The 23,172-nt window shown below is 64.9% G+C and overlaps 2 protein-coding genes across 8 annotated transcripts in view; both read right to left on the minus strand.

The window, feature by feature from the left end:
- Positions 1–620: 620 nt before the first annotated feature.
- On the minus strand, positions 621–2,312 carry TNFRSF6B (TNF receptor superfamily member 6b). Its single transcript, XM_059133995.1, has 3 exons — positions 1,599–2,312; positions 1,288–1,491; positions 621–1,052 (listed from the first exon to the last, which is right to left on the minus strand). The coding sequence occupies exons 1-3, from the start codon at positions 2,038–2,040 to the stop codon at positions 769–771; spliced, it is 930 nt and encodes a 309-aa protein (XP_058989978.1). The 5' UTR covers positions 2,041–2,312; the 3' UTR covers positions 621–768.
- A 151-nt stretch (positions 2,313–2,463) lies between these two features.
- RTEL1 (regulator of telomere elongation helicase 1) overlaps positions 2,464–23,172 on the minus strand; it is a 28,032-nt gene continuing 7,323 nt past the window's right edge. For 5 of the 7 annotated variants that reach the window (XM_059133985.1, XM_059133984.1, XM_059133987.1 and 2 more), the window contains exons 8-36: positions 22,643–22,727; positions 20,395–20,460; positions 19,552–19,702; positions 16,653–16,691; positions 16,484–16,562; positions 15,695–15,792; positions 15,084–15,139; positions 12,218–12,292; positions 12,012–12,093; positions 9,812–9,944; positions 9,594–9,707; positions 9,466–9,506; positions 9,230–9,315; positions 9,016–9,093; positions 8,549–8,626; positions 7,994–8,140; positions 7,790–7,905; positions 7,513–7,636; positions 7,275–7,422; positions 6,915–7,075; positions 6,320–6,418; positions 4,834–5,032; positions 4,527–4,667; positions 3,947–4,063; positions 3,575–3,808; positions 3,329–3,490; positions 3,149–3,256; positions 2,949–3,049; positions 2,464–2,834 (exon numbers count right to left, since the gene is read on the minus strand). In XM_059133985.1, the coding sequence (XP_058989968.1) occupies positions 2,754–2,834; positions 2,949–3,049; positions 3,149–3,256; positions 3,329–3,490; positions 3,575–3,808; positions 3,947–4,063; positions 4,527–4,667; positions 4,834–5,032; positions 6,320–6,418; positions 6,915–7,075; positions 7,275–7,422; positions 7,513–7,636; positions 7,790–7,905; positions 7,994–8,140; positions 8,549–8,626; positions 9,016–9,093; positions 9,230–9,315; positions 9,466–9,506; positions 9,594–9,707; positions 9,812–9,944; positions 12,012–12,093; positions 12,218–12,292; positions 15,084–15,139; positions 15,695–15,792; positions 16,484–16,562; positions 16,653–16,691; positions 19,552–19,702; positions 20,395–20,460; positions 22,643–22,727 (3,199 nt within the window). In that variant the 3' untranslated portion in view covers positions 2,464–2,753. The remainder of the gene's footprint in view (positions 2,835–2,948; positions 3,050–3,148; positions 3,257–3,328; positions 3,491–3,574; positions 3,809–3,946; positions 4,064–4,526; positions 4,668–4,833; positions 5,033–6,319; positions 6,419–6,914; positions 7,076–7,274; positions 7,423–7,512; positions 7,637–7,789; positions 7,906–7,993; positions 8,141–8,548; positions 8,627–9,015; positions 9,094–9,229; positions 9,316–9,465; positions 9,507–9,593; positions 9,708–9,811; positions 9,945–12,011; positions 12,094–12,217; positions 12,293–15,083; positions 15,140–15,694; positions 15,793–16,483; positions 16,563–16,652; positions 16,692–19,551; positions 19,703–20,394; positions 20,461–22,642; positions 22,728–23,172) is intronic. The other 2 variants (XM_059133989.1, XM_059133990.1) reach the window with 2 other exon arrangements.

A 23,172-nucleotide genomic window follows, 5' to 3' on the forward strand; every position in this document is an offset into this window, starting at 1 on the left:
TGCAGGGGTGGGGGGGCACAGGTGAGGTGACTCACCGGCTCCTGGGAGGGAGGGGGCAGGTATGGGGCTCCAGGGCCCATGGGACAGGCTGGGAGTTCCCCAGGCTGCCCCTGGTACAGTCCAGCACTTCTCTGAGCCTGCCTGAGGGGAAAAGCCCGGTTTCTCAGAAAAGGCGGTGGGTCGCACCCAGCCTGGAGGAGGTCCTTGGCTGGTTCCCTCTTGGGAAATCCCCTGCGTCCTGGGACTGGGTGGAGTTCAAGCGGAGGGGTGGGGCGGGTGTCCTGGCGGCCCAGGGTATCGGCTTCCGCTGCCCGTTCCAAGCTGGGTCCTGTTCACCGCAAGAGCCCTATACTGGGTGTGCTGTCCCTCTGTACTGTCGCAGACAAGCATGATCTAGGGGGTCATGGAACGCACCCCGGGCTCGCCACGGTGCCCACAGCCGGAAGGGACACACTTGCTACCTGCTGGCCGTCTCTAACGCTCCCTCCCACCGAGGGTCCGTTCATTGGGCGTGATCAGCAGCCAGAGGAAGTGCGTGGAGCTTGAGAGTGCGTGGGGGGGGGGGCGGTGTCCCCACCAGACGGCCCGCTGCGCACCCTATAGACACACACAGGCTCACAGGACGTTGTACAAACAGCTTCATAAAAATAAACCTTTGTAGTGCAGCAGGAGCCTAGAAGCTCGGCTGAGAGTACTGTGGTGCCTGCCGTGCGGGTGATGCCGCATGGCGCCAAAGCTTGGGAGGAGAATAAATAGGGGGCAGGGGGCTCAGTGCGCCCAGAAGCGTGTGCGGACGCTGCGCTCCAGGCCAGGCAGCCTGGCCTCGCGCAGCGCCTGCAGTAGCCGCACCCCCAGCGTCCCGGGACGCGCGTCCCGCATCTCCGTGAGCTGCCGCCACAGCCTCAGCTGCAGCTCTGCACGGCCCTCCCTCTGGGCCACGGGACCCCAGGCCGCCGGGCCCACCAGCGCCTGCCACAGCCGCACAAGCCTCTTGGAGGACATGTCCTGGAAAGCCACGAAGTCGATGACCGCTCGCTCACACTCTTCAGCCCCTGCGGGGGAGTTGGGACGCGGTAGTGAGGGCCTCCACGTGCCCTGGGGGACACCCAGCAAGGGAAGTCCCTGCCCGTGAGTGGGTGCGGGGGGCCCTAGGGTATGGGGTTGAGATGCCACGGCACTGCTGTTGTGACCTCAGGAAAGCAGTTTACTCTCCGGGACTCCGTTCCCTCTGGGGTGGGAGGGGGAGCATCAACCCCCACCCCGTACCACCCCCTCCCCCCCGCTCACCTGGCCCCCCAGGCTCCATGGTGCTGAGCGGGAAGCCCGTGCAGTTGGTGCACAGGGCATCATGAGAGGAGGAGCCTGGCACGTTGAGGACCAGGCCCAGGGCGGTGCAGTTGCGGTGGGGCTGGCAGGGCTCTGAGCGGGAGCTGCTGGCCGAGAAGGTGCCGGGGGGACATGGCTGGCACTGAGTGTTCTGGCTGGGCGTTCCTGGGACGAGAGGGGAGGAAGGGGTCAGGGGAGACTGGGCTGCTGTCCTCAGTGGCAGCAGACATCCTGGGCTGCCACCCCCCCCCCCCTCCAGCCCTGCTGCCCACCGGGGACAGCCACGCCGGTGCCAGGCGGGCAAGGCGCGTGCTCCAGGCAGAAGCCGGCGTGCGCGAAGAAGCCGGGCCGGCAGCGGCAGGCACGGTTGTGGGTGGCCTGGCAGGGCCGCACCTCCTCCTCGCGCTCCCCACAAATGACGTTGCAGTAGCGGCAGCGCTCCAGGTAGTTCCAGAATTGGGTGTAGTGACGTGGAGGGCACGCGCTGCACATCGTGGGGCTGTCCCGGCGGCAGGGCCGCTGCACGAAGGTGCCTGGGGGGCACTGGCTGCACGTGAGCCACTCCTGAGTCTCCACGTCCCGCCACGGGTAGGTGAGCTCACCTGCTGCATGTGTGGCCAGAGCCAGCAGCAGGATGGCCAGTGCCCACGGCGGCAGGCCCCACCTCTCCAGCGTCCCCATGGCCCTCCCTGGGGCAGCAGCTCGGCCACCCATGGTGCCAAGCTTGCCTAGGCACTGGCAACCCCCCAGCCGCTGCCACCCCACACTCAGACTTGGGCTGCAGTGGTGGCCTATATAGACTGGCCTTGTCACGCCCTTGGGGGAGGGCTCATCCCCTCCAAGGGGCCTGCTGTGTCCTGGTTCTCAGCCACGTCACCACCCCCACGGCCCCTCCCTCCCCAGGAAGCCCCTTTTCCTCCTCAGTTGGCGCCAGCCTGCTTGGGAACAGAGTCCAGGACCGGGCCTGGGAGGGCGCTCCCCACACCAGATCCGCTGGGGAGCCCCAGGCTCTGCTCCCCCGCACCTGCCCAGCCGGTGGTCCCTCAGTGTGCCCATGCGCGGACAAGGTGGGAGGGGCCCCACTCAGATGCTCACCCCTTCCTTCCCAGCACCCCCAGGCCCCTCGCCAAACCCTGATACAGTGTCAGTGACTTTATTAGGCAGCCGGTCATCCGATTAAAAGCAGGTCCACTGCCCACACACTGGTCCTGCAGAGGAGGCGGGGGCACACAGCCCCCCAGCTTCCTGTCCTGGGCTCGGGACGCAGCGGCGGAGCTCCGGATGCCCCACCACCAGCCCACAGGTCCGGGAGGTGAGCCAACCCGCCGCAGGCCCTGGGTGGGGTCTTCAGGGCATCTAGGTGAGTGCAGACCCTGTGGAGAGGCCCATGTCCACAGGGCTGTCAGCCGGCCCCGGGGTCTCCACACTCACTGGGGCTCTGGCCAGAAGACCTGCGTGATGCTCTGCTTCCGGGCGGGGGCGTGACAGGCCGGGCATGTTCTAGAAGCCTGTGGAGACACAGGAGTGCTGCCCAGACCCCGCTACCCAGACTGCCCCCCGACACTCCGGGCGACCAGGATGGGGACAGCTGTTGGATGTGTCCCCAGGGCCCCACTGCCAACCTGGAGGAGCTGACGCCAGCAGGCCCGGCAGCGGTGGAAGTTGCAGGAGGGGCACTGGAAGGGGACCATGTCCTCCGCCCCGCAGCCAGGGCAGGCCAGGCCTGCAGCAAGGGGGCCGGCGTGAGCACCCGCGGCTTGTCCGCCCCACTCCACCCCCACCCCCGCAGCCAGCATTCCCGGAGGCCCCTCCTGAGACCTACCGCACTTGGATGGGGCGGGCCTGTGGGGGGTGCTGGGGGGCTGGCTGGGCGTGAAGAAGGCGGAAATCTTGCTCTGGGCCGTCCCACGCTTCTCGCACTGAGGGGCGCCTGGGGACAGAGGAGCCAGACTGACTTCGGTTCGGCCTGACGGGCTGAGTGGGGCTGGGGACGCTCAATTACCTGGCTTGGAAGCACTGAGGGCGAGGCTGGGAGGCACACTGGGGCTCCCCTCCTGGGGGCCTGGCACCCCAGCACCTGTGCTCGGGGCAGCCGGGCCCATCAGGTCTGCGCACGTCTGCCGGAAGCGGTGCTTGTGGTGGGGTCTGAGGAACATGCCGAACCCTGCATGGGGAGGGGGTCAGGGTCAGCCCCGCCCCACTTCCCTCCCCCGCCTCCTCCCGCCAAGGTCCCTCCGGGGCCACTTGCTCTGCAACAGGGGCAAGTCCTCAGGCCTGGACGTTGTGAGTGCGGCCACCACAGCCACCACCTTCTCAAAGTCACTGTCCTGTTTGTACGTGGTCAGTGCCGCCAGGAGCTGGCTGCAGCCTGCGGACCCCAGGGCCTTCCGGACATCTGCCAAGTAGGCGCTCACAGCAGGCTGGCCTTGCTTCTCTGCCCTGGGGGCTCTAGGCCCCTCCTCTGGACAGCTGCTGGGGTCTCCTGGTGAGGAGGTAACAGGTCTCAGACCACGCCAGGGTCTGGGGGCCCAGAGAGCTCCATGGGCATTCTGGGAACTGCTGCAGAACCAGTATGCCCCCCCACAACCAGGGTCTTCGGTTCTGGTTCAGGGACTGGTACCTGCGGGAGCTGGCCTGGGGACCAGGTGGGGCCTGCCTTGGTTCAGGTGCTGTCCGGGGTCCAGCTGCCCCGCTGCACCCCGAGCCAGGGTCAGCCTGGAGTCACACTCCTTCCCTCCTGAAGACACACAGACACACAAGGAACCATGCGGCTGGTCCCCGAGGGTCTGCGGTGCTTCCCTGGGAGAAGGCAGGGCTGTCCAAGGGAAGACTGAGACCCACAATCGTCCTCAGACCACAGAAGCGGGACCCAGACCAGAGCCAACTGCTGGTAGGGGACCGGCAGAGACACCCCCCAGTGGACTGAGACCAGAAAGGACACAGGTGACTCTCAGACTGGACGGTCCCCTCCTGGGGGCCAAGCCAGGTCCCCAAGACACCTGTCCTCGAGAAAGTTCCTGCTCAGGATTCAGCCGCTGAATGGGGACAGGAGCCCCCAGGCTCTAGAGGTGCCGGGCCCAGCGGGCTGTGAGACTCGCAACGGGCTGGGCCTGGGCTGCACATACGGGGGCGGGGCGGGGGAGACCCAGGAGCAGTTGCCCGCCCTGCTCTCGGGGGATGGGTTTGAGGGCCCGGCTCACCGCTGGGGGTCTGCGCCGCCGGGGCCCCCGGCCTCTGAGGAAGGCTGAGCTCAGGCAGCGAGCTACAGCCGCGGCCCGTCCGCTGGAGGCACAGCTCCTCAAATCGCTGCTTGTGGTGCGGCCGCACGAACTGGTAGAAGCCTGTGTGGGGAGGGGCGTCTGGGCCTGCGGGCTCCACCGTGCTGAGCTGGGGGGTCTGGGATCACGGGCCACCTGGCCCCACCTTCTCTAGGCAGCAGGGACCACCGCAGACCCTGGTGCCCACCCCCGCCCCCGCAACAGCTGCGGTGCTGCCCCCCCAGGGCACCTTGGAGCAGGCTGTGCTTCTCGGGGTCGTCAGCAAGGAGCGGGCTGAGGCAGGCCAGCAAGGCCTCCAGGTCATCAGAGCTCTTGTAGTCCCGCAGGGCCCCGGTGAAGGTGTGGAAGCCGGCCGGGCTCAGTGCCTGCTTCATGGCCACCATGAACAGCTTGGCTCTGCCCGTCTGCGCACCGGCGGCCGGGCCCTCCTGCCGGACACAGCACAGACGGCCCATCAGGCGGGGCTGAGGTGCTTCGCCGAGGGGCCGCCACCAGCACAAAGACCGACGGCGGAGAAGGGTGCCCTAGTTCCGCGGCCCGGCTGGGAGGCCAGGGGTCACGGCGGCTTCTGCTGAACACAGCCACAGCCCTCAGGGAGCAGCAGAGGCCAAGTGTGGACCTGCCCCCGCCAGGCCAGGGCCTCCCGCTCCTCAGCCAAGCCCCCCTGCGCCTACGCGGCAGACGGCCCCGGCTCGGGGGCACTCGGTGACTATGGGGCCTTCACACATCCCTGAGCCGCCTCTGTGCGGCACATCTCGGGCCCTGATGTGGGACCCTCAGCAAGGAAGCCCGGAAAACAGGGAGGAGGGGTCCAGGCCCGATGCCAAGGCTTCTGGCACCCTGCCCACTTCCCGACAGGAGCAGTGCCCCTCCCGGCCCTGCCCAGTTCTTCCCAGAAGCCAAGGAACATGGACAAAGCAAGTGGTGCATGGGGCTTTCCAGAGCTTTCCCGGCTCGGACTAACTCACCGGCCCTTTCAGTGCTTTCCTCAGAGGCTGGCTGGGAAGCAGACCCTCCCCACGGCGGGGCATGTCAGCACCCACCCGTGAGCACTGATGGCGGGGGAGCTGGCCCGGCTGCAGGCCCCACACCAAACCGGCCTAAGGGCCAGGGCCTGACCTCTGTGCTGGACGCAGGCATACCACCCAAAAAGCACTCTCCCGGAAAAGCAACAGCAAATGCAAGGCCTGAAGCTGAGCACAAGCGTGTGGGCCTCAAAAGCACGGGGAGCCCCCGCAGCTCGGGGACACGCCATGGCGCCCGGCCACGTGAAGGAGGTCAGACAGGGCAGTGCTACTCGGCTGGGCACAGGCTGCTGCTGACATTTCCACGGGGCTCGGAAGCGCTCCCTAGGCAAACCGAGTGAAAGACAGGCTTGGGGCCTGGGCGGTGGGGCCCTGGCATGGAGCTGCCCAGATGCCGGGAGCAGCAGGAGACCCCCCCGGCCTGAGCCCAGGGGGCAGAAGGAGGTCCTGGGCACCACCAGGACAGGCTCAGCCGGAAGAGAGGAGGCCGGCGAGATGCTCGTCTGCAAGTTCCAGCCAGAGGCGGGGGCGGTGCAGGCCTTGGGGAGCCAAGGGCACGGGGCCTCGCTGTGCCCCGGGAAGGTAGCAAGGAGGCCCCCCGCCACACGCCCCAGGGCCGGTGTGGGGACCAGGCAGCCTGTGGCTCCTGCCCCCCACCCCGTCCCACATGTGTGCCACTGGCTCCTGTACCTGGCGGCCACCGACCACCCTGATCTTCCTCCTTCCTGCTCTCTGTTCCTGCGCAGGCCTCTTCGTGCAGGGGACGCACACAGCGGAGAGGTCTCGTGCCTGAGGGTGACATACTGTGGTCCCAGCCATGCCCTCCGAGCCCCCAGAGCCCCCCGGGACACTGCAGGGGCCCACAGCTGGGGAGAAGGGTCCTCTCCTGAGTCGGCACCATTAGCCCCCCTCGCGGGGCTGGGGCTCAGGCTCAGGCGCCGGCGGTTACAAGGGACCAGCACAGGGACTGGCGTGGACGGCAAGGGGGGGGGGGCTCCACCTCCTGATGAGGCTGGGCTCACCCCAGGGCCCAGGAGGCAGGGAGGGGCAGGGAGCTTTAGGTCCAGCCAGAGCGAAGGCTCCAGCTGAGCAGCGGTGTCCCCTGACGGCTCAGGGTCCCAGAAAGGGTGGCAGGAGCCGGACAGCGACCAGCCCACATCAAGTACCGAGGAGCCCACAGGGCCGCATAGGGGAAGCCCCAGCTGACGGCCGGGAGCAGGGCAGGGGTGCGTGGCCAGGAGGTGGCAGAGTTGGGGGGGTGTGCCCGTCTGTGGAGCCCCCGCACCTCCTCCTCCCCAGGGGAGGCCTCATCCGCGGGTCCCCCGGCCCGCTGCTCGCTGCGCTCTAGGGCGGCCAGCAGTCCCACAGGCCTTGGCTGCGTGAGGCCCTGCGCCCGCTCGTACTCCACACATAGGCTGGTCTCGGCGTCCCCCGCGGCTGGCGATCCTGTGCGGGCACAGGCATCAGCAGGAGAGCCCATGGCAGGGGGCGTGGTTCAAGTCAGGTCCTCCCGTCAGGTCCCCCCCCTCCCCGCCGGCCGCCAGCAACACTCGGGCTCACCCAGGCACTCTGGTCATTGGGCCCCGAGTGCCACCAGCCCCAGGCCCTCCAGCCACCCCCCCCCACGTCAGCCAGGCACACACACCTGGGGGTCTCCGCCTCAGGCTGGGGACATGCACGTCCGGACTCTTGGCTTTCCTGGTGGAGAGGGGGCCAGGCGACATGGCCACTGAGACAGCACCTTGTCCCTCATCCAGACTTGGGGCAGCAAGCAGTGGAGCTGGCACAGGTATCTGCACAGTCACGGGGAGGTCAGGGGTCCCTGCAGACCCTTCCCCTGGGGAGGGCGTGAGCATAGGGCCAGCTGGGTGTTAGGAACTCACCGTTTTCTGAGCAGCACGGAAGAACTGGGCCACGTCCCGAATGATGTGGCCAAAACTGTCATACACCTTGACGTGGGGACGCACCCAGGAAGGCAGCTGGGCTCTGGCGTCCGGCTGGGTGAACCTGGCCGGGGGCGGCTGTCAGCACCGGAGCTCCACCTGCCACCCCACCCCCCAGCCAGGCCCAGACTCAGCCGCGCAGAGGGAAGGACCAGTGCCCGGTGGGTGCCGTGAGGCTACAGGGCAGAGGTCCTGTGCGAGCTGGGGAGAGCCACACCTGTGGTCACAGAGGAAGATGGCCCCGTAGTCATGGCGATGCCGGATCACCCGCCCGATGGCCTGATTCACAGCCCTGGACGCCTGCTGTCGGTACCACTCGTGCCCCGAGAGGAGCTGTCGTGGGGGAGGGGACGGCGTTCGGTCACGAGGCCTCCAGTACCGCCTACCCCCCCCCCCCCCACATAAGCCTGTGGCCCCTCACCTGGCCTCCAGGCCCACCAAGGCTCTTCAGCTCGTCGAGGAACTGCATCTTGAGAACAACTCGCGGGTCCATGCGTGGAGGGTACGGCAGGCCCGTGACGATCACACCTCGGCCGTTCATGTCCGCGAAGTCCAGGCCCTCGCTGGCCTGGGGGGTAGTAGGCACTCTTCCCCCATCTGCCCATGCCCGGAGCCTCAGAGGCACAGGCACCCACAAGTGGGCAGGGAGAGCGAAGCCTCCCACCCTGGGCCAGGCCCTCCGTGGGATTCACAGCCCCCAGGGCCTCTCACAGTCGCGGGACCCCCTGCCAACCTTCCCACCCGCAGCCCGAGAGGGACACTCACTCCCAATGCCAAGAGCCACTGCTTGGAGACTGCCCAGCAAGGGACGAGAGGGCTACACCGTCCTGACACATGCTTGCTGGACTTGAGGCCCCGGGGAGAGGGTCAGACCGGCCCATCTCGCAGCCGCCAGGTCCCGCACAGTGAGCTTCCCCCCCAACACAGGCACCCGACGGGCCGGTGAGTGTGGGACCCAGACTCTTGGCAGCCTCACCTTCCCCCGGCACACGGCCAGGAAAGAGGCCCCGCTGGACCCAGGAGCAGCGACTTGTTTGTAGTAGGCGCCCACCACCTGGACGAAGAGACTAGTCAGCTCCTTTGGTTTGCGGGAGCGAGACCCCAGGTCCCACCCCCTGAGATGGAAGGCTGTCCAGCTGGGAGGTGGCCCAGCGGGGTTCCAGCAGCTCCCTTGCGGCAAAGGCTCACAGGCTCACCCAGGGCCTGCTCAGTGCTTCCCAGAAAGCATGGGGGGCCCAGGGCTGGGGGCAAGGGAAGGGGGAGCCTTGCTTCAGGGTCGGCCCCTCAGACACAAGGGCCTGCGGTCATCACCCCCAGGCCCAAACTTCCTGAGAGGAGACAGGTCAGGTCCATGCGAGCCTAGCGCTCGCCAGAGCCGCTGGTCAGGGACAGCGGCCAGCCCAGGGTCGCCGCGAAGGGCCGTGGAGCCCCGACTGTGCAGACCTCGGAGAAGCCGCCTTTGCTCCTCGGCTCCACAAACACAGGCTTCAGGGCCTCCAGCTTCCTGGCAAAGTCGTGGGCCTGTGCGAAGAGATGGGGAAAGGGACACCCGTCGCGCCTGTCGCACCTCAGAGCAGGGCACGTGCCCCAGCCCGGCCAGACCCGTGGCTGCTTGGGGCTCCCCTCCCGCCGCAGGACACACAGAAGGGGGGCGCACCCGCCAGAACTCCAGGCTCTTCTCCATGACGGGGTAGGAAGGAAAGAAGACCAGGAGCCCGTGCGGCACGACGCGGGCGATGTTGCCTGGAAGGGCCGTGGCTCTGCTCAGCCGGAGGGGTGTCCGCAGGGGCTGCCCGTGGCTCCCAACAGGGAGAGCAGGCATGGCAGGGGCCCCAGGCACCCCGGAATGTGGTGGGAGCCAAGACGGGGCTCAGGCTCCCCACGGGCACTCACCTAGCGCCTTACCCAGGGAGGACAAGCACACATCTGAAAACCTGCACAAAAGCCAGGAGCCCACGGTCACAAGGGCCCTGGCGACTGGCCCGCAGCCTGCCCACCTCCTCGTCCACCAGGCCCCCTACCGTTTGTCAAAGGCAGAACTCAGCTGGGCTCCGTCGGGGCCTTTGGGGACAATCCCCACCCAGATCTGCTGTTTGCTGATGACGTGGGGGTTCTCCAGGCACACGGGGAAAGGGCTGGGAGCAGCGGGGCGGCCCCTGTGAGGTCCTGAGCCCCAGGATCCTCAAGCCGAGGCCGGCCTTGGGACCCCCACCCCCACAGGGCCTGGGGCGACCCTTACATCTGCATCTCCAGAGCCAAGGAGGACACGGGGGCCAGCGTGCCGCTGGTGAGGATGACGGAGCGGACGCCCTGGCGGACCAGCTCTTGCATGCTGTGGCCGGGGCTGAAGCACCAGTAGCTCAGAACCTTCCCTGTGGGACAAGCGGGAGGCTGGGCTGGCCACCCTGGGCCCGGCAGCCCGCACACACAGGTCTGAGCAAGGGGGGCCCTGCCTGAGCCTTGAGCTGAGAGCCCCAGGCCTCGTGGGACTGGAAGCAGATCCAGAGTGGGCACCCAGGGGCAGACACTGGCGTCACCTCTAGAAAGGACAACCGCCCCCAACCCAGACCTGCACAGAGATGGACACGTGGCTGGGAGCACAAAGGACAGGCCGGTGGCTGCCATCATAGGCCACTGGCCAAAGGACACGAGAAGAAAGCAGAACCCAAACTCCGCTCGCCAAAGAGGCAGCAGGAGCCCACGTTCGCCCGGAGGCAGGCGCCGGCAGTGGCGTCACCATCCACATTCGCTGGGGGCCTGTCTCCTACTGGCTCCCAGCAGGTTCTGGAAGCTTAGGGCATCACAAGAGCACGAGCAGAACGACCTCAAACAGGGGCCTAAAGTCCAGGCTCGCTCACGGGGCAGCAGGAACACGTCCCGTAAAGAACAAACCACTTTCTGGGGCCAGAAAAGCCTTTGCCACCTTCGGGTCGGGATCAGCCCTGTGACAGGGAAGGCTGTGGGGGCCGGGAGCCGGCCCTTCTCTGTGCAAGGCCCGGGGACACGGCCGGCCCGTCCACACTCACGCACATCCTAGCTTCTCGGTAAGGCCAGCAAGGAACCAACTTCCTAAAAACGCCCAGCCCAGGGAGCGGCTATTTCTGAGAACTTACATGTTCTCTGAGCTGCCCAGAACACGGGACGCCACACCCCACTTGGCCTTGGTACCTACACACCCTGCCCATGTCTAAGTCCCATGGAGAGAGAACTCCGATGTAGAGAGAGGCCTTGGGTGCTGGCATGAACCGCTTCCTGTGACCTCACAACTAATGAGTGAGGGGTGCACTGGCCTCCCCGGCTCTCACGGAAGCTACTTCCTGCTCTGAAAGGCCAGGTGACCCGCCAAGGTCACCCTGTGAGCCTCCCTGGTTGGCGCTGGCCTTGTCCATGTTCCCAGCCCTGCTTTTCCTGTGCAAGGGCACGGCTCCAAGAGGGACCGCAGCCGGCAGGTCGGGAAGGGGGGTGGGTGGGGCCAGGGGTTCGGCCTGGAACACAGGCAGGCAGGGCCACCACTGATGAGTGCCAAGGACAGGAGGCACAGCTGGCCTTAGGACCCACTGCCCGGCATGTACTCTGCAAACCCCACTCAAAACACCAAGTTGCGGGGCACCTGGGTGGCTCAGTGGGTTAAGCCTCTGCCTCTGGCTCAGGTCATGATCCCAGGGTCCTGGGATCGAGTCCCGCATCAGGCTCTCTGCTCGGTGGGGAGCCTGCTTCCTCCTCTCTCTGCCTGCCTCTCTGCCTGCTTGTGATCTCTGTCTGTCAAATAAATAAATAAAATCTTTAAAAAAACAAAACCAAAAATCTCCCAAGTTGCAATGGGTGCTGAACTCTGCCTGGGGTGGTCAGGACGCTCGCCAGGGCTGGAAGCCATGGGGACAGACACCCTGGCCGAAAGACCAGCTACACCAAAAGCCACAGGATGTCTGGCACAGACCCCACCCTCCTGTGTCACAGCAGCCCCAGCTCGAGGACATGCAGAAGCCAGTACGACCGACAACATGGAGAGAGCGTGATGTGGGGCAAGGCCTGACCTCCCAGGGGGACCAAGAGAACCGGCACCGCAGGAACCTGGGGGGCCAGCAGACACGATCGTGGGGCCCGAACCCGCCCCTCCCGGGCCTGCTGGGTGGGATGACACTCAAGCAGCACACCCGGGGTGACGAGAACGTGCCCAGGCCTCCTGCGGGCAGGCCCCACGTGCGGGGGACTGACCGCAGCCCAGCTCGGCAGACTCCCGGCAGGTGAGTCCAGACAGGCTCTGGGCCATCGGCCCGCACTGAAGTCTTTCTCCAAGGGCCCTGGCAAGGCATGAGCTGGAAGGTCACTCGGAGCAGGTGCACTCAGGGCAGGGGCCTGGAGACCCGCAGCGAGACCTCGGCTGCGCTGAAGCAGAGTGGGGAGTGGGTTCCTTCCTCCCCCCGCAAGGGGCACCATACCTTGCTTTCTGGCTGCTGTGCTGTTCCAGGCATCTGACCGCTGAGCCTTCCTCTGGTGCCCGACATCAGGGTGGATATGTACCTGGAGGGACAGAATGGACAGGGACCCTGAGACCCAGCCCAGGAATCCCATGTCCTGGGGGCAGCCCCCACCTGTAGGATTGAGAACCCCACCCAGAGCTCCCTGCCCGGGAGGCAGCCCCTACCTTGTAGGACTGAGAGACCCCAGGCCCCACCATGGAACCGGGCACGCCCTCAGCGGGGTCTGCAGTGAACACAATCTGGAAAGCGGGTGTGGGGGACAATGTCAGCAGGACACAGCGGAGGCCACCACTCCTGCCAAGTGGTCCCCACACAAAGGAGATGGACGCTCAGGGCGCAGTAACCCCCTGCCCCAGCCCTGAGCGGCCCGCACCCTCCTGGGGCGCCTGTCCGCTCCCCAATCCCTGCAGGCGCCCTCCTCGGCAGCCGGTCCACATGCTCTCATGGGGTGCAGGCGTGGGGCCGTCGGGGGGGCAGGGGAAGGACCTAGTTCACCCCAGAAGTGAAAGGGTAAAAGTGACCCCGAACTCAAGTAACAGGAGCCGTGCCCTCGCCCGGGGCAGCGAGCTGAGAACACGCCACTGCTGGGGACACTCCGCCTGGGGACACGCCGCCTGGGGAGCAGGCACGGGCGCCGCAGGCTGCAGACACCATCGTGCTCGCTTAGAATCCTCACAGGAGCAGGTGACAGACTTTCAGAACTAAGAAGAAAACCAAGTCAGCAGCAGCCTCGGTGACCAACAAAAAAATCAGGAAGGGGTGCCCCATCCTGCCTGATGCCCGGGCCACGATGGGGCCGTGCCAGGGGCCTGAGGACCACTGGCTTCCTGTCGGAGCCGGCTCAGCAGGGGAGCGGGTCCTACGCCATCCTGTGGTGCCAGTCCTGTCCCTCCCACAGCCTCCAGCCTGCGTCAGCCGCAAACGCCTGTTCTTGGGCTCCCTGGCGACGCGAATGTGGGGACACCCAAGGCTTCAGCTTGGCAGCCCCTTGCGCATTCACCACAGCCCGCTGACCCCCTGAGGTCCCGGGCTGGCCCAAGGCACCCACCTTGCCCCAAAGCCGGCTGTGGGGACTCTCCCCGGCAGGAGGGGACACGGCAGAGTGAGACGCAGGCCCACAGGCAGCACCAGGTGGCCACGGACACTGAGCCATCCGCCAGGCCTGCTGAGAGCAGCTGCCAAAGGCAAGGCCTAACGCACGGGGTCAGGGGTGCTCGGCCCCAGCGCGCAAACTGGAGCTCTGGGCAGGGAGGGCCAGGGGCCTAACGGCCAGGAGCTGCAGACGGGGCACGGGGGGCCCAGAGACCTGACAGTCACAAAGGGCCGTGGCTCCGGGCAGCAGCAGTCTGGAGTGCCTGCTGTCCCCTCACAGAAGTGCCCGGAGGACGGCAAGACAAAGCCGGGCCCCTGGGGGACAGGGCCAGCCCTCACCACACTTGAGGGCACAGAGCCCCGGCGCTCAATCACAGCACCGGCAGGGGCTCGGCAGGTCTGCGGGACACACCCCCTGGGCTGTGGGGTCGCCCCCTCCTGACAGCCCCTCCTGGTCTCCAACATCGGGCCGTACAGACAGGGCGGCTGCCATAAACGAGGCCGTGCCTGGACCCGGGGCCCGCCTCCCTCTGGGCCCTCGCAAGGGGGCACCCTGGGAGCCGGGGCCTCCCCGGCCAGGCCCTACAGCACGGGCACAAGTGCCTGGCTGGCAGTCCCTCGCACCACACAGCCCAGGGCCTCCTGTGTCGTGGTTTCACTGCGGACCTCTGGCCACCAAAAAGTTCTCTTCCAAAAGGCCTAGCAAGGCGAGAGAGGGCCCTCAGCCGAGAGAGGGCTGGCAGCCACCCAACCGAGAGACACAGAGCCTGGCTTGTCCACTTGAACCAAGGAAATGGCTCAGCTGGGCCCGAGGACGGCTGGACACAGGTCAGAACACTGGGGGGCAGGAAGCATCCATGTCCACAGACCCTGAGGTGTGTCCTGTCCCTACTGGTTGCCCGGCCAGGGAAAGAGACGGTTTGCACGTGGCAAAAGGGGCTCAGCGAGCCCTGGGGGCCGGTCCCCACCCCGAAGTGGACGGCAGAGGACGTGCTGATCACGCCTGCCAACTTGGAGCGCCAGGCCCGTGGGCCCCACCTGGGTTCGCAGGCACTGCCAACGCACTCACTCCCGAAGTCTGAACGCGTCTCTGCGTGGCGGGACCAGGGCCCAGATATGGGGTTGGGCGGACAGAGCCTATGCCCTTTCGTTCTCTAACTGGCTCATGCTCGGACTTTCCTCTGAAAAGCTGGTCAAGAAATAACTTGAGGAGGGAGCGCCTGGGTGGCCTCGTTGGTTAAGCGTCTGCCTTCGGCTCAGATAATGATCTTAGAGCCCCAGGACTGAGCCCCGGATCTGGCTCCCTGCTAGGGGGGAGTCTGCTTCTCCCTCTGCCCCTCCCCCTGCTCCTTCTCTCTCTCTCTCTCAAGTAAGTAAATAAAATATTAAAAAAGAAAAAACAGGGGCGCCTGGGTGGCTCAGTGGGTTAAGCCGCTGCCTTCAGCTCAGGTCATGATCCCAGAGTTCTGGGATCGAGCCCCGCATCGGGCTCTCTGCTCAGCAGGGAGCTTGCTTCCTCCTCTCTCTCTCTGCCTGCCTCTCTGCCTGCTTGTGATCTCTGTCAAATAAATAAAATCTTAAAAAAAAAAAAAAAAAAAAAAAAACCAGAAGAAGTAACTTGAGAGAAAGTGAGGGCAGCCGGCAGGGAGCAGACACTGAGCTGATGGGAACACCAGGGGACTCCGCCAGGCCCTCGGCCCACCTGCCCCGGAGCACCTATCCTGGACAGGACTGACCAGAACAGCCAAGCGTGGCCTCTCCCTCAGGGCCCAGCAGTGTGCCTTCAGGGCCAGAGGAAACACGCGTCAGGGGCCGTCGATTCGAAGCCTAGGTCTTGCCCCGCCAAGACTGAATCAGTAACAGCTCCAGGATGAGAAAGCAGCCCTGAACCCCCGTCAGGAAAAAGACGCTGCATCTTTGCCGCAAGGCCGCTCCTACCTGGATGATGTCCGAGAGCTTCTGCAGGCCCGCTGTGCTGGTCCACGGCCCCGCACCTGTGGGAGCAGCCGCTGGCCATCCCCCACCCCCACCAGGGGAGCCAGACCCCCCCCCACCTTCAGGACCCACGAGCAAGCTCAGCCTCAACCCCCTGTTAGTGTGGGCCGTGCCCTCGGGGGGTCAGTGGCATGAGAAAAAGAGGCTCTGTGGTCGGGCAGGGCTGGGGCTGCCAGGCCACCCCCAGGGTTGGAGGACAGCAAGGCTGGTCAGAGATGACAACAAGACCCACCCAGCAGAAAGGGGCCCGCGGTGCGGCCTCGGCCTCAAGGTGGAAACAGGAGGGGGAGGGGGACGGTGAGGAGACAGGCTGGCGGGACCCGTGGCCCACTGGCCGCCACGTCCCTCACCGCTCTTTCTTTAAAGGGGCCGACCAGGAAACAGACAAGCTGGGCTGGGCTTTATAAAACACGCCCGTCCAGCAGCACTGATGCCCAGACATCGCAGTCAGGAAAGGAGCTCCGGAGTGACCTTCTGTGGCAGGCCACGGCCCTAGGACAAGGCCCGGTGTGGGAGCCAACACAGGGGCAGCTGCAGGGCAGGCTGGGACTCACGTCCTGCCAGGTGCTGGATGATCTGGTCCAGGGAGTCGAGGATGCAGCCTTTCGTCTGAAGCGTTATCTGGGCCTCGGCAAACAGCTCGAAGATGTAGCTGTGGAGGCGAGAGGCTCAGGCAGGGCCCCGGGCTAGGCTCAGGAGCTGCTGACAGCCAGAGGCCTCTGAAGTTCCCTTCCCTCGGACGCCCGAGCAGAGCCCTCTCCCGGCCAAACCCAGAGGTGAGGGAGGCCTGTGCCCTCGGGAGCCCTGAGTATGGAGGAAAAGGCAAGCCCCCAAGGGCAGCTCTGGGAGACAGCAAGTCCTGCCGTCTGGGCCTCGGTGGCGTGGGTGGCGCTGGCCGAGGAGCCTGGCTCATCTGTGAAACAAGTGGGAGCCCTGCGAGGCTCTGAGCACAGCGCAGCAGACGGGCCTGGGAAGGAGGCAGGCAGCAGTGCTCCAGCTCATTCTAGAACATTCCGTGCCTCTAGAACCCGCGCCCGGATCAGAGCTACCACCAACCCCAGGACATGATCCCTTGTCTACCTTCGGGAGACACACCCAACCGCCCTGTGCCCTGGTCAGAGCCCTCCCGGACCACGGAGGCTGCAAGGGGTGGCTGGCGGGGTGGGGGTGGGGGGTGGCCGGGCCAGTGGCCACGCCTGTGTACACAGCACCCCCAAGACTCCCAAGACAACCTAGCGCACAGACAGCAGCCCCTCACGGGCCGCTGAGACAGACCCAGACCTGGGTGTGGGGGCGGGGCCGGCGGACCACAGGGAGAGCCTGGCACACCCACAGTCCTCTACCTCCCTGGCTTGGTGACGCCGCTGTGGTTCCCAGGCAGCTCAACAGCGTCGATGGCCCCCTCCAGGCGAAGCAAGATCGCTGTGGGGCGAGGTGTCCGTCAGGTGTGCCCCCCCAGCTGTGGCGTCAGGTGTGCCCCCCCGCCAGCTGTGGGGGAGGGGCGGCACTCACTCTTGAGCTTTGCGATGTCTTGCAGCTCCAGGTGCAGCCCTGGGGGAGCAGCAAACACATGGTCAGGCTACTTCCACCCCCTGGGCCCCAAAGAGCAGGAATCGGGCTGGGTTCCTGCCTGTTCCTCCAAGTGGGCGTGGCACAGAGACACCCACGGACAAGCGCACGAGGCTCGGAGATCCGCACAGCCTGCACGGGGGCCAGCAGCAGCAGTGCGAGTGCAGGGACACGCCGTGGGCACACTCACGTGTGGGGACACACTGCCTGGCCCGGTCCACCGGAGACCCAGCCAACGACTGAGCCAGCAACAAACAAGGACCCCTGTGCCCACATGGTGGATTCTCGAGAGAATACCCCCCAGGAGACGAGACAGGGCTCCCTGGAAATGTGGCTGATGGCCAGGGTGGGACAGGAAGCACGGGGAGGGAGTGGGCAGCCCCCGGCCCCCTTCAGCGCCTGGTGGGGCCACGGGAACGCTAAAGAAGGGACCCCTGAGTTCAGCGATGACGAGGCTTACGGAGGACAGACACCACCGTCTGGGTTTAAACACAAGTACACCGACGACATTAAGAACTACTCTCCTCCTGAGAGGAACAAGTCAGGATTAAATCCAAGCTCCCAAACCAGAACACTGGAAGAATGTCCCGCATCCACCCAGCCTTTCCTGTGACAACCGTGCCACAGAGCAACAGCTGCGGCGAAGAGCGTCTTCATAAAACCGTCCCTCCCAGTAAACGGCGGGACATGGTTGGCGCATCACCGTCTCGCCTTCCCCCAGCACGGAGCCCGACGACATTCCCGCAGACACGGCAAGAACCAGACCCAGCACGCCTCCCAACGGGAAGACACGCCACCCCTCGGCCTGGCCTGTGACGAGAGGCCTCAGGAGAAGCCACGCCGTCCTCGATCTGCCGCCACGGGGGCCCCTCGGCGTGGCCCTGCCGCCCGCCGGCGGTGCGGGGCCATCTCGGGCCCGCCTTGTGCCTCCGCGCGCTGACCACGGGGACGTCTACTCTGAAGCAGCGTCTCTTCCTGACTCTTGCCTCTTTCTGACTGGGTTGTCTTCTCCTCGAGTAGTAAGAGTTTCTGAATATATTTTGGATACAAACCCCTCATCAGACCCACCAGAAATCCCTGCCGTAGAGGGTGTGAGAACGTGTGTCCGTGTGCTCTCCCCGACCCCAGCACACCCAGGAGAAAAGCAGACACCTCCCAACTAAGGCACACCCCACAGAAGGCTTCACCGCCCACCGTGGAGGGTATCACGAACAGGCGAGGTGCGAGAAACTCTGACTGGCACGGCTGCAGAGGGTGGCTGGCGCCCTGGGGTTTCCGGGGACAGAACTAGGACATCACACCCGGTAGGACCACCACATCCAAGCCAAAATACGCATTCCTCAAACAACTGGAAAAAACGTTCCATTTCACTTCTGAGAGAAAAGCACATCAAAACCGCACTGAGAGCCGTTTCCATCTGGGAGACTGGCGCGCGTGCAAAGGCCAAGGTCGCACCCTGCTGGCCAGGCCCCCCAGCCGCCACACAGGCCGGCTTCAGCAGCACAGCGGCGCGCTTCCGGCTGCCCCCAGCCCCGAGCCCCAGCATGCACCCGGGGTTGTGTTCACCCCCAGGTCACTCGGGGAGCCCTGCTGGTCCTCACGGAATGCTGGCAACAACCCAGTGTCCCACAGACGGACCCAGGACCCCCGCTGCAGGGAGGCGGCAGCTGAGGAGAGGGGAGCTTCTGTATGGAGGGGGCTCTGCAGGGCGCATGAGGAATGAACACAGCCAAGTGCAAGCGCACGTACAAGGGACAGCACAGCTCCGTGTGCAGCAGAGAGGAGTAAACTAAATGTGCTCGTGTCCGCTCCTTCTGGGGGGAAACAGAGCCCAGCAAGGACAAACCAGAACCCAGCAAGACGCGTCCCTCAGGTGTCTTGACTTCCAGAACCACGGTCCCATGTCAGACACCCCAGGGCAACCCAACTAATAAAGTCAACAAGAAGCAGCATGGAGTAAGAAATGACCCTAAGATGACCACACAGCTGCAACGGGGGGCCACGGAGGGGCAACCACGGAACTGCAGCACCGTCTTCTGACCGGCACTCAGCCTCAGGCCAGGAAGGCTCCAACACGCAGCTCGGGGAAGCAAGCTTTCCTTCCTCACGGTGGGCATCTGCTCTCCGGAAGACCGCGGAAGCTTCAGGAGCGAACCGACAAATGAGACGACAAGGAATCCTCACTAGCACAGGAAGGACGGAGACACTGAGGAGGCTGGGGAGCGAGCGGGCGCGGGTGCTGCGCCGCTGCAGGCGGGCGGGCCACCCCGTGCTGCGCAGGGCAGCAGCGGGTCCCCGGGCTCCAGGAGCGAGAGGCATCCAGACGTGAAGCCCATCACTGTGCGAACGCCACAGCCATCATTAATTCAGGGAGGAAGTGCCCACGGATGCCACAGGCTACTTAGGAATTACAAATGGAAGAAGTAACTTCACAGCAGAGAAATCTGGCAGTCATCACTTCACGGGGTGATCAGAGTGGGCGTCGACGCAGGGGCCAAGTCCACACTGAGCAGGGAGCCCGACGCAGGGCTCGACCCCAGCATCCTGGCAGCATGGCCTGAGCTGAAGGCAGCTGCTTAACTGACGGAGCCGCCCGGGTGCCCCTACTTTTCATTTGTATACAGTCTATCCCGACTGGGAAAGTACAGAAAGGTCTTGACAAAATGTTGGATTGGCTGGGTGGCACCTACTTCCTGGTCTGTGAGGCCCCGAGGAAACTCGGGAAGAAGTCCATACTGTCTCCAAACAATGACCTGAAGGGCGGGCCCTGGGAAGACTCGGGCCTCCAGGACCCCCGAGAGCACCTGGCGGCCCGTCTCTCCATCCCCACCTGTGAGCTCACCTGGGTCGGCAGCCGTGCTGAACTCCACGTGGAGCTCGCCCTGCTGGGCTGCCTTGGTCTGCTCCTCCAGAAGCTGGTCTAGGACATCCAGTCCGGAAGCCAAATCATGTGGGGTCAGGTCAAAGGACGCCGTCTCCTCGCACATCTTCTCCTGGGAGTCCGGACACATCCATCAGGCTACGGCCAAACAGGGGCAGGGACTCGGGGACCCAGGAAGCCGTGGTGGGGTAGGGGTACAGGCTACTGGAAGCCCCATCCCACCACACATTTAGAACAGAAATTTCTGGGGGTGCCTGGCTGGGTCCATCAGAAAAGCACGCAACTCTGATCTTGGGGTCATGAGTTTGAGCCCCAAGCTGGCTGTAGAGATTACTAGAAAAAATAAACTTTAAAAAATAAATTTCTGGCTTTTCTCCTAATTCAGACCCGGCCCACTAGACCCATGGTACCATCCCCCATGATAACAAGTGCCTGGAACCACGTGGAGGCCTGAGGGCGGCTGCTGCCGTCCCGGGACACTAGGCTCCAGAGCACACAAGTGGCCTTCCTCCCCTGTCCTGCTCAAGAGCAGCCGTTCCTGGAAACACAGGGCCCTGAGCAGAGACCACAGCAATGCGGCGGAAGGGCAGAGGGAACAGGGAGGGACCGGCTGTGGTCACCAGTGGGCAAGCGTCAGGTTAGGCGGCCACCGAGGGACAAAGAGAACCAAGCAGGGGCTGTGAGTTCGGGATGGGACGGGCCACAGGGCCGGCCAGCACATCCTGCCCAGACCTTGGACAGAAAGGTCTGCACTGCGCTCTGCAGGGGCACGGGGGAGGCAGCGGAAAGCCACTGGGCACTCACCACATTGTGAGCTTCATCAAAAATCACAACCGTCCCCTTCAGGTCAATGCCGTGGGCTCGGCGACTCTGCAGCAAGAGGGGAAGGATGCCAGGCTGGGGCCGAAAGGCTCAAGGCCGGCAGGGGATGCCCCCTCAGGCCACGCCCGCCTGGATCTCCCCACCCACTGAGCTGGACGTCAGGTGTCCCTTCTGGCGACACGCAGCCCGAGGGATCGGGCGTGTGACCCCACAGATTGCAGCCACACAGCCACGGGAGGGAGGAGGCCCAAGCAGGGCTTGGGCTGGTGCTGACTTGCGGTGGACCTGGGTGGGGTCAACGCCAGTATTTCTTTACTTCAGCTGCTTTTGAGGTCCAATTCTCCTAAAAATACAGTGTCCGTTTTACATGTGCAGGCGGGTCTGGACAAAGGCAAGCACCGCGCCGTCAGCACGAGGAGAGCAGACCTGCTCACCTCCCCCTGCCCGAGGGCTCTGACCATCCTTGTGAGCGGGGAGCAGCTCTGCCTTTCCTGGGCTGTCCTGGAAACAGAGTCAGGCAGCAGGGCTCGTCCAACGGCCCATGGGCAGTGTGCACGGAGACCCACGTGTGTCGCTGATGTGTGGCCACAGCTCAGCCCTCCTCACGGCTCGTGGCGCTGTTTTTGGGACACCTGCTGCCGATGGATGGGGCTGTTCTTAGTGTGGACCACAGATAGCAAGGCTCTGGCCCTGGCTGCTCCCCTCGGGTGTGCTGTTGGAGCGGCACCCCACCTCACATGGTGAGCAGAGGAGCCCAGCATGGCCCTGCGTCCTCGGTGGACAGTGGTCACCGGCCTCCTTCCGGACACTCTGGTGGGAGCACAAGGCCAACCCCCTGTGGCTTGAACCTGCATTTTCTCCAGACCAGCAGTGCTGCACACTCTCCACACACGGGCTGACTTGGCCGCCGCAGCTACCTTCCTCGGGGATGGCCGGTCGAGTGACAGAGACGCCACCCAGAATCGGGCGCAGTCCACAGTACCAGGAAAACTCTCCCTTGGTGACTCGCTGCCATTTTCTTAATTTTCCCCTCCTCTTAGAAGTCAAGGCTTCCGATCGTGGCGACTCCAACGTGGAGTTCTCTGGGGTCGGCGCGTGGTCTGTGTGAGCGAGACCAGGCCCACCTCCCGGCTCTGTCCTGGAGGAGCTCTGTGCGGCCGGCTCTTCCATCCGGGTTGTGCAGCGTCAGAGAACTGCTGAAATTCATTCTCTTCCAAACAGACATCCGATTCCAGCACCAATTTTTAGAGAAAAAAGTCCCAAACCTTTCCTTTCCCCGCTGAAAATATCTAAGCAAGCTTTCTGAAAACCAACTGCAACCCGTGGGGGCGTGTCTCGGTGGCACTGCCGTGTGACCGTGGCCAGCAGCTTGGTCTGTGCACTGCAGCCCGTCCTGCAGCCCCCACCTCCAGCCTCTGTCGTGGCTACCTTGCTCCCTTCCGCCCTCGGCCATTCCAGGTCCGCCAGATGATCGCATCGTCAGGCCCAGGGCACCATGCTGGGGTGGCGGCCAGGCACCAGTGCGCCCCACGCTCTGCGCAGGGTCCGGACTGCTTTAGAGCCGCCCTCACCGTGCCCACGCTCCGCTTCCTCCTGCTCTCTTCATGGCCTCTAAAGGCTGCCCTTCCTCGGAGACATCCCTGCCTTAGGGCGCCAACCCCAGCCCCGGGCTCTGCTCCTCTCCACTCCCGCCGCTGAGCACCTGCACCGCCCGCGCTGGCTAACTGCCCACACCACGGTCGTGCTGGACCAGTAAGGCCCCGGGCGGCGACGCGTCGTCCACCCTGCCGTGGCAACACGAAGGCCAAGCCGCCGCACACATGGGGCGTGAGGCCCGCATTCGAGCACGGGGGGTGTGCGAGGATGGGTGGACACGTGCATCTCAAGAGACGGCTGCAAGGGAGGCCCGGACCACACGCTCAGGGCTACCTCACTGGGCCCACCTGGAAAGAGACAAGCCGAGCCGCCAGGACAAGGCCAGGGACTGGCCTCGGATGCAGCCACTGGGCTGCCTCACTCCATCAGCCCGCCCACTCCCAGAGAGCCTGGAATGGCAGCCCCCGGCCCCATGCTGGTGACAGCTGTCCCTAGGGCAGGGAGGGAGGCGGAGGCCTTGCACACACGCCTGCAGCTCTGCAGACACTGAACCACTGAGGCTCTGCAGTCCTGCATGAGCCCAGGGACGCCACCCGATACCAACAATCGTCAGCTGCAGGGGCCAAGACCTCACCTTGGCGTCCAACAAGTAGTTGTATGGCATGAAGACGATGTCGGCTTGCTGCTTCAGGTTCCGAGACAGGTAGTACGGGCACAGGCTGCGGAGGGGAGGGAGGCACATGCTGGAGCCATGGGGGAGGTCCAGGCCCTCGGTGGGGCTCCCGCTGGGCGGCGGCCAGGCTGCACGCCGCGCCCTCTGACAGGCAAGCAAGAGGAAGGAGCCCCGTGCTGCACGGGGGCTCAGACGGGAGCCGGGGCCTGGGGGCTGCAGAAGGGCTCACTGCGTGACGGTTCACGCCACCAGTTTTCAACCACGGCAGCGGATCACCTGTTAAAGAATCAACATAAACAAAAAACCCCAATCCTATTCCTGGGTAGAGAACACGGCAATCAGAAAGAAAACGCCCAGTCCTGTCTTTGCACAACCCAACGTCCTGAAGCGATTAGATATCGACACAAAAATCGGAAAAGCACGCGAGTTCTGTGGAAACCAGACGAGTGGAGAAGGCTGGCGCCGTGCCCACTGGCTGCTGGAAGCCGAAG

This window comes from Mustela lutreola, chromosome 9 (assembly GCF_030435805.1).
Source record: "Mustela lutreola isolate mMusLut2 chromosome 9, mMusLut2.pri, whole genome shotgun sequence".
Taxonomy (NCBI): Eukaryota; Metazoa; Chordata; class Mammalia; order Carnivora; family Mustelidae; genus Mustela; species Mustela lutreola.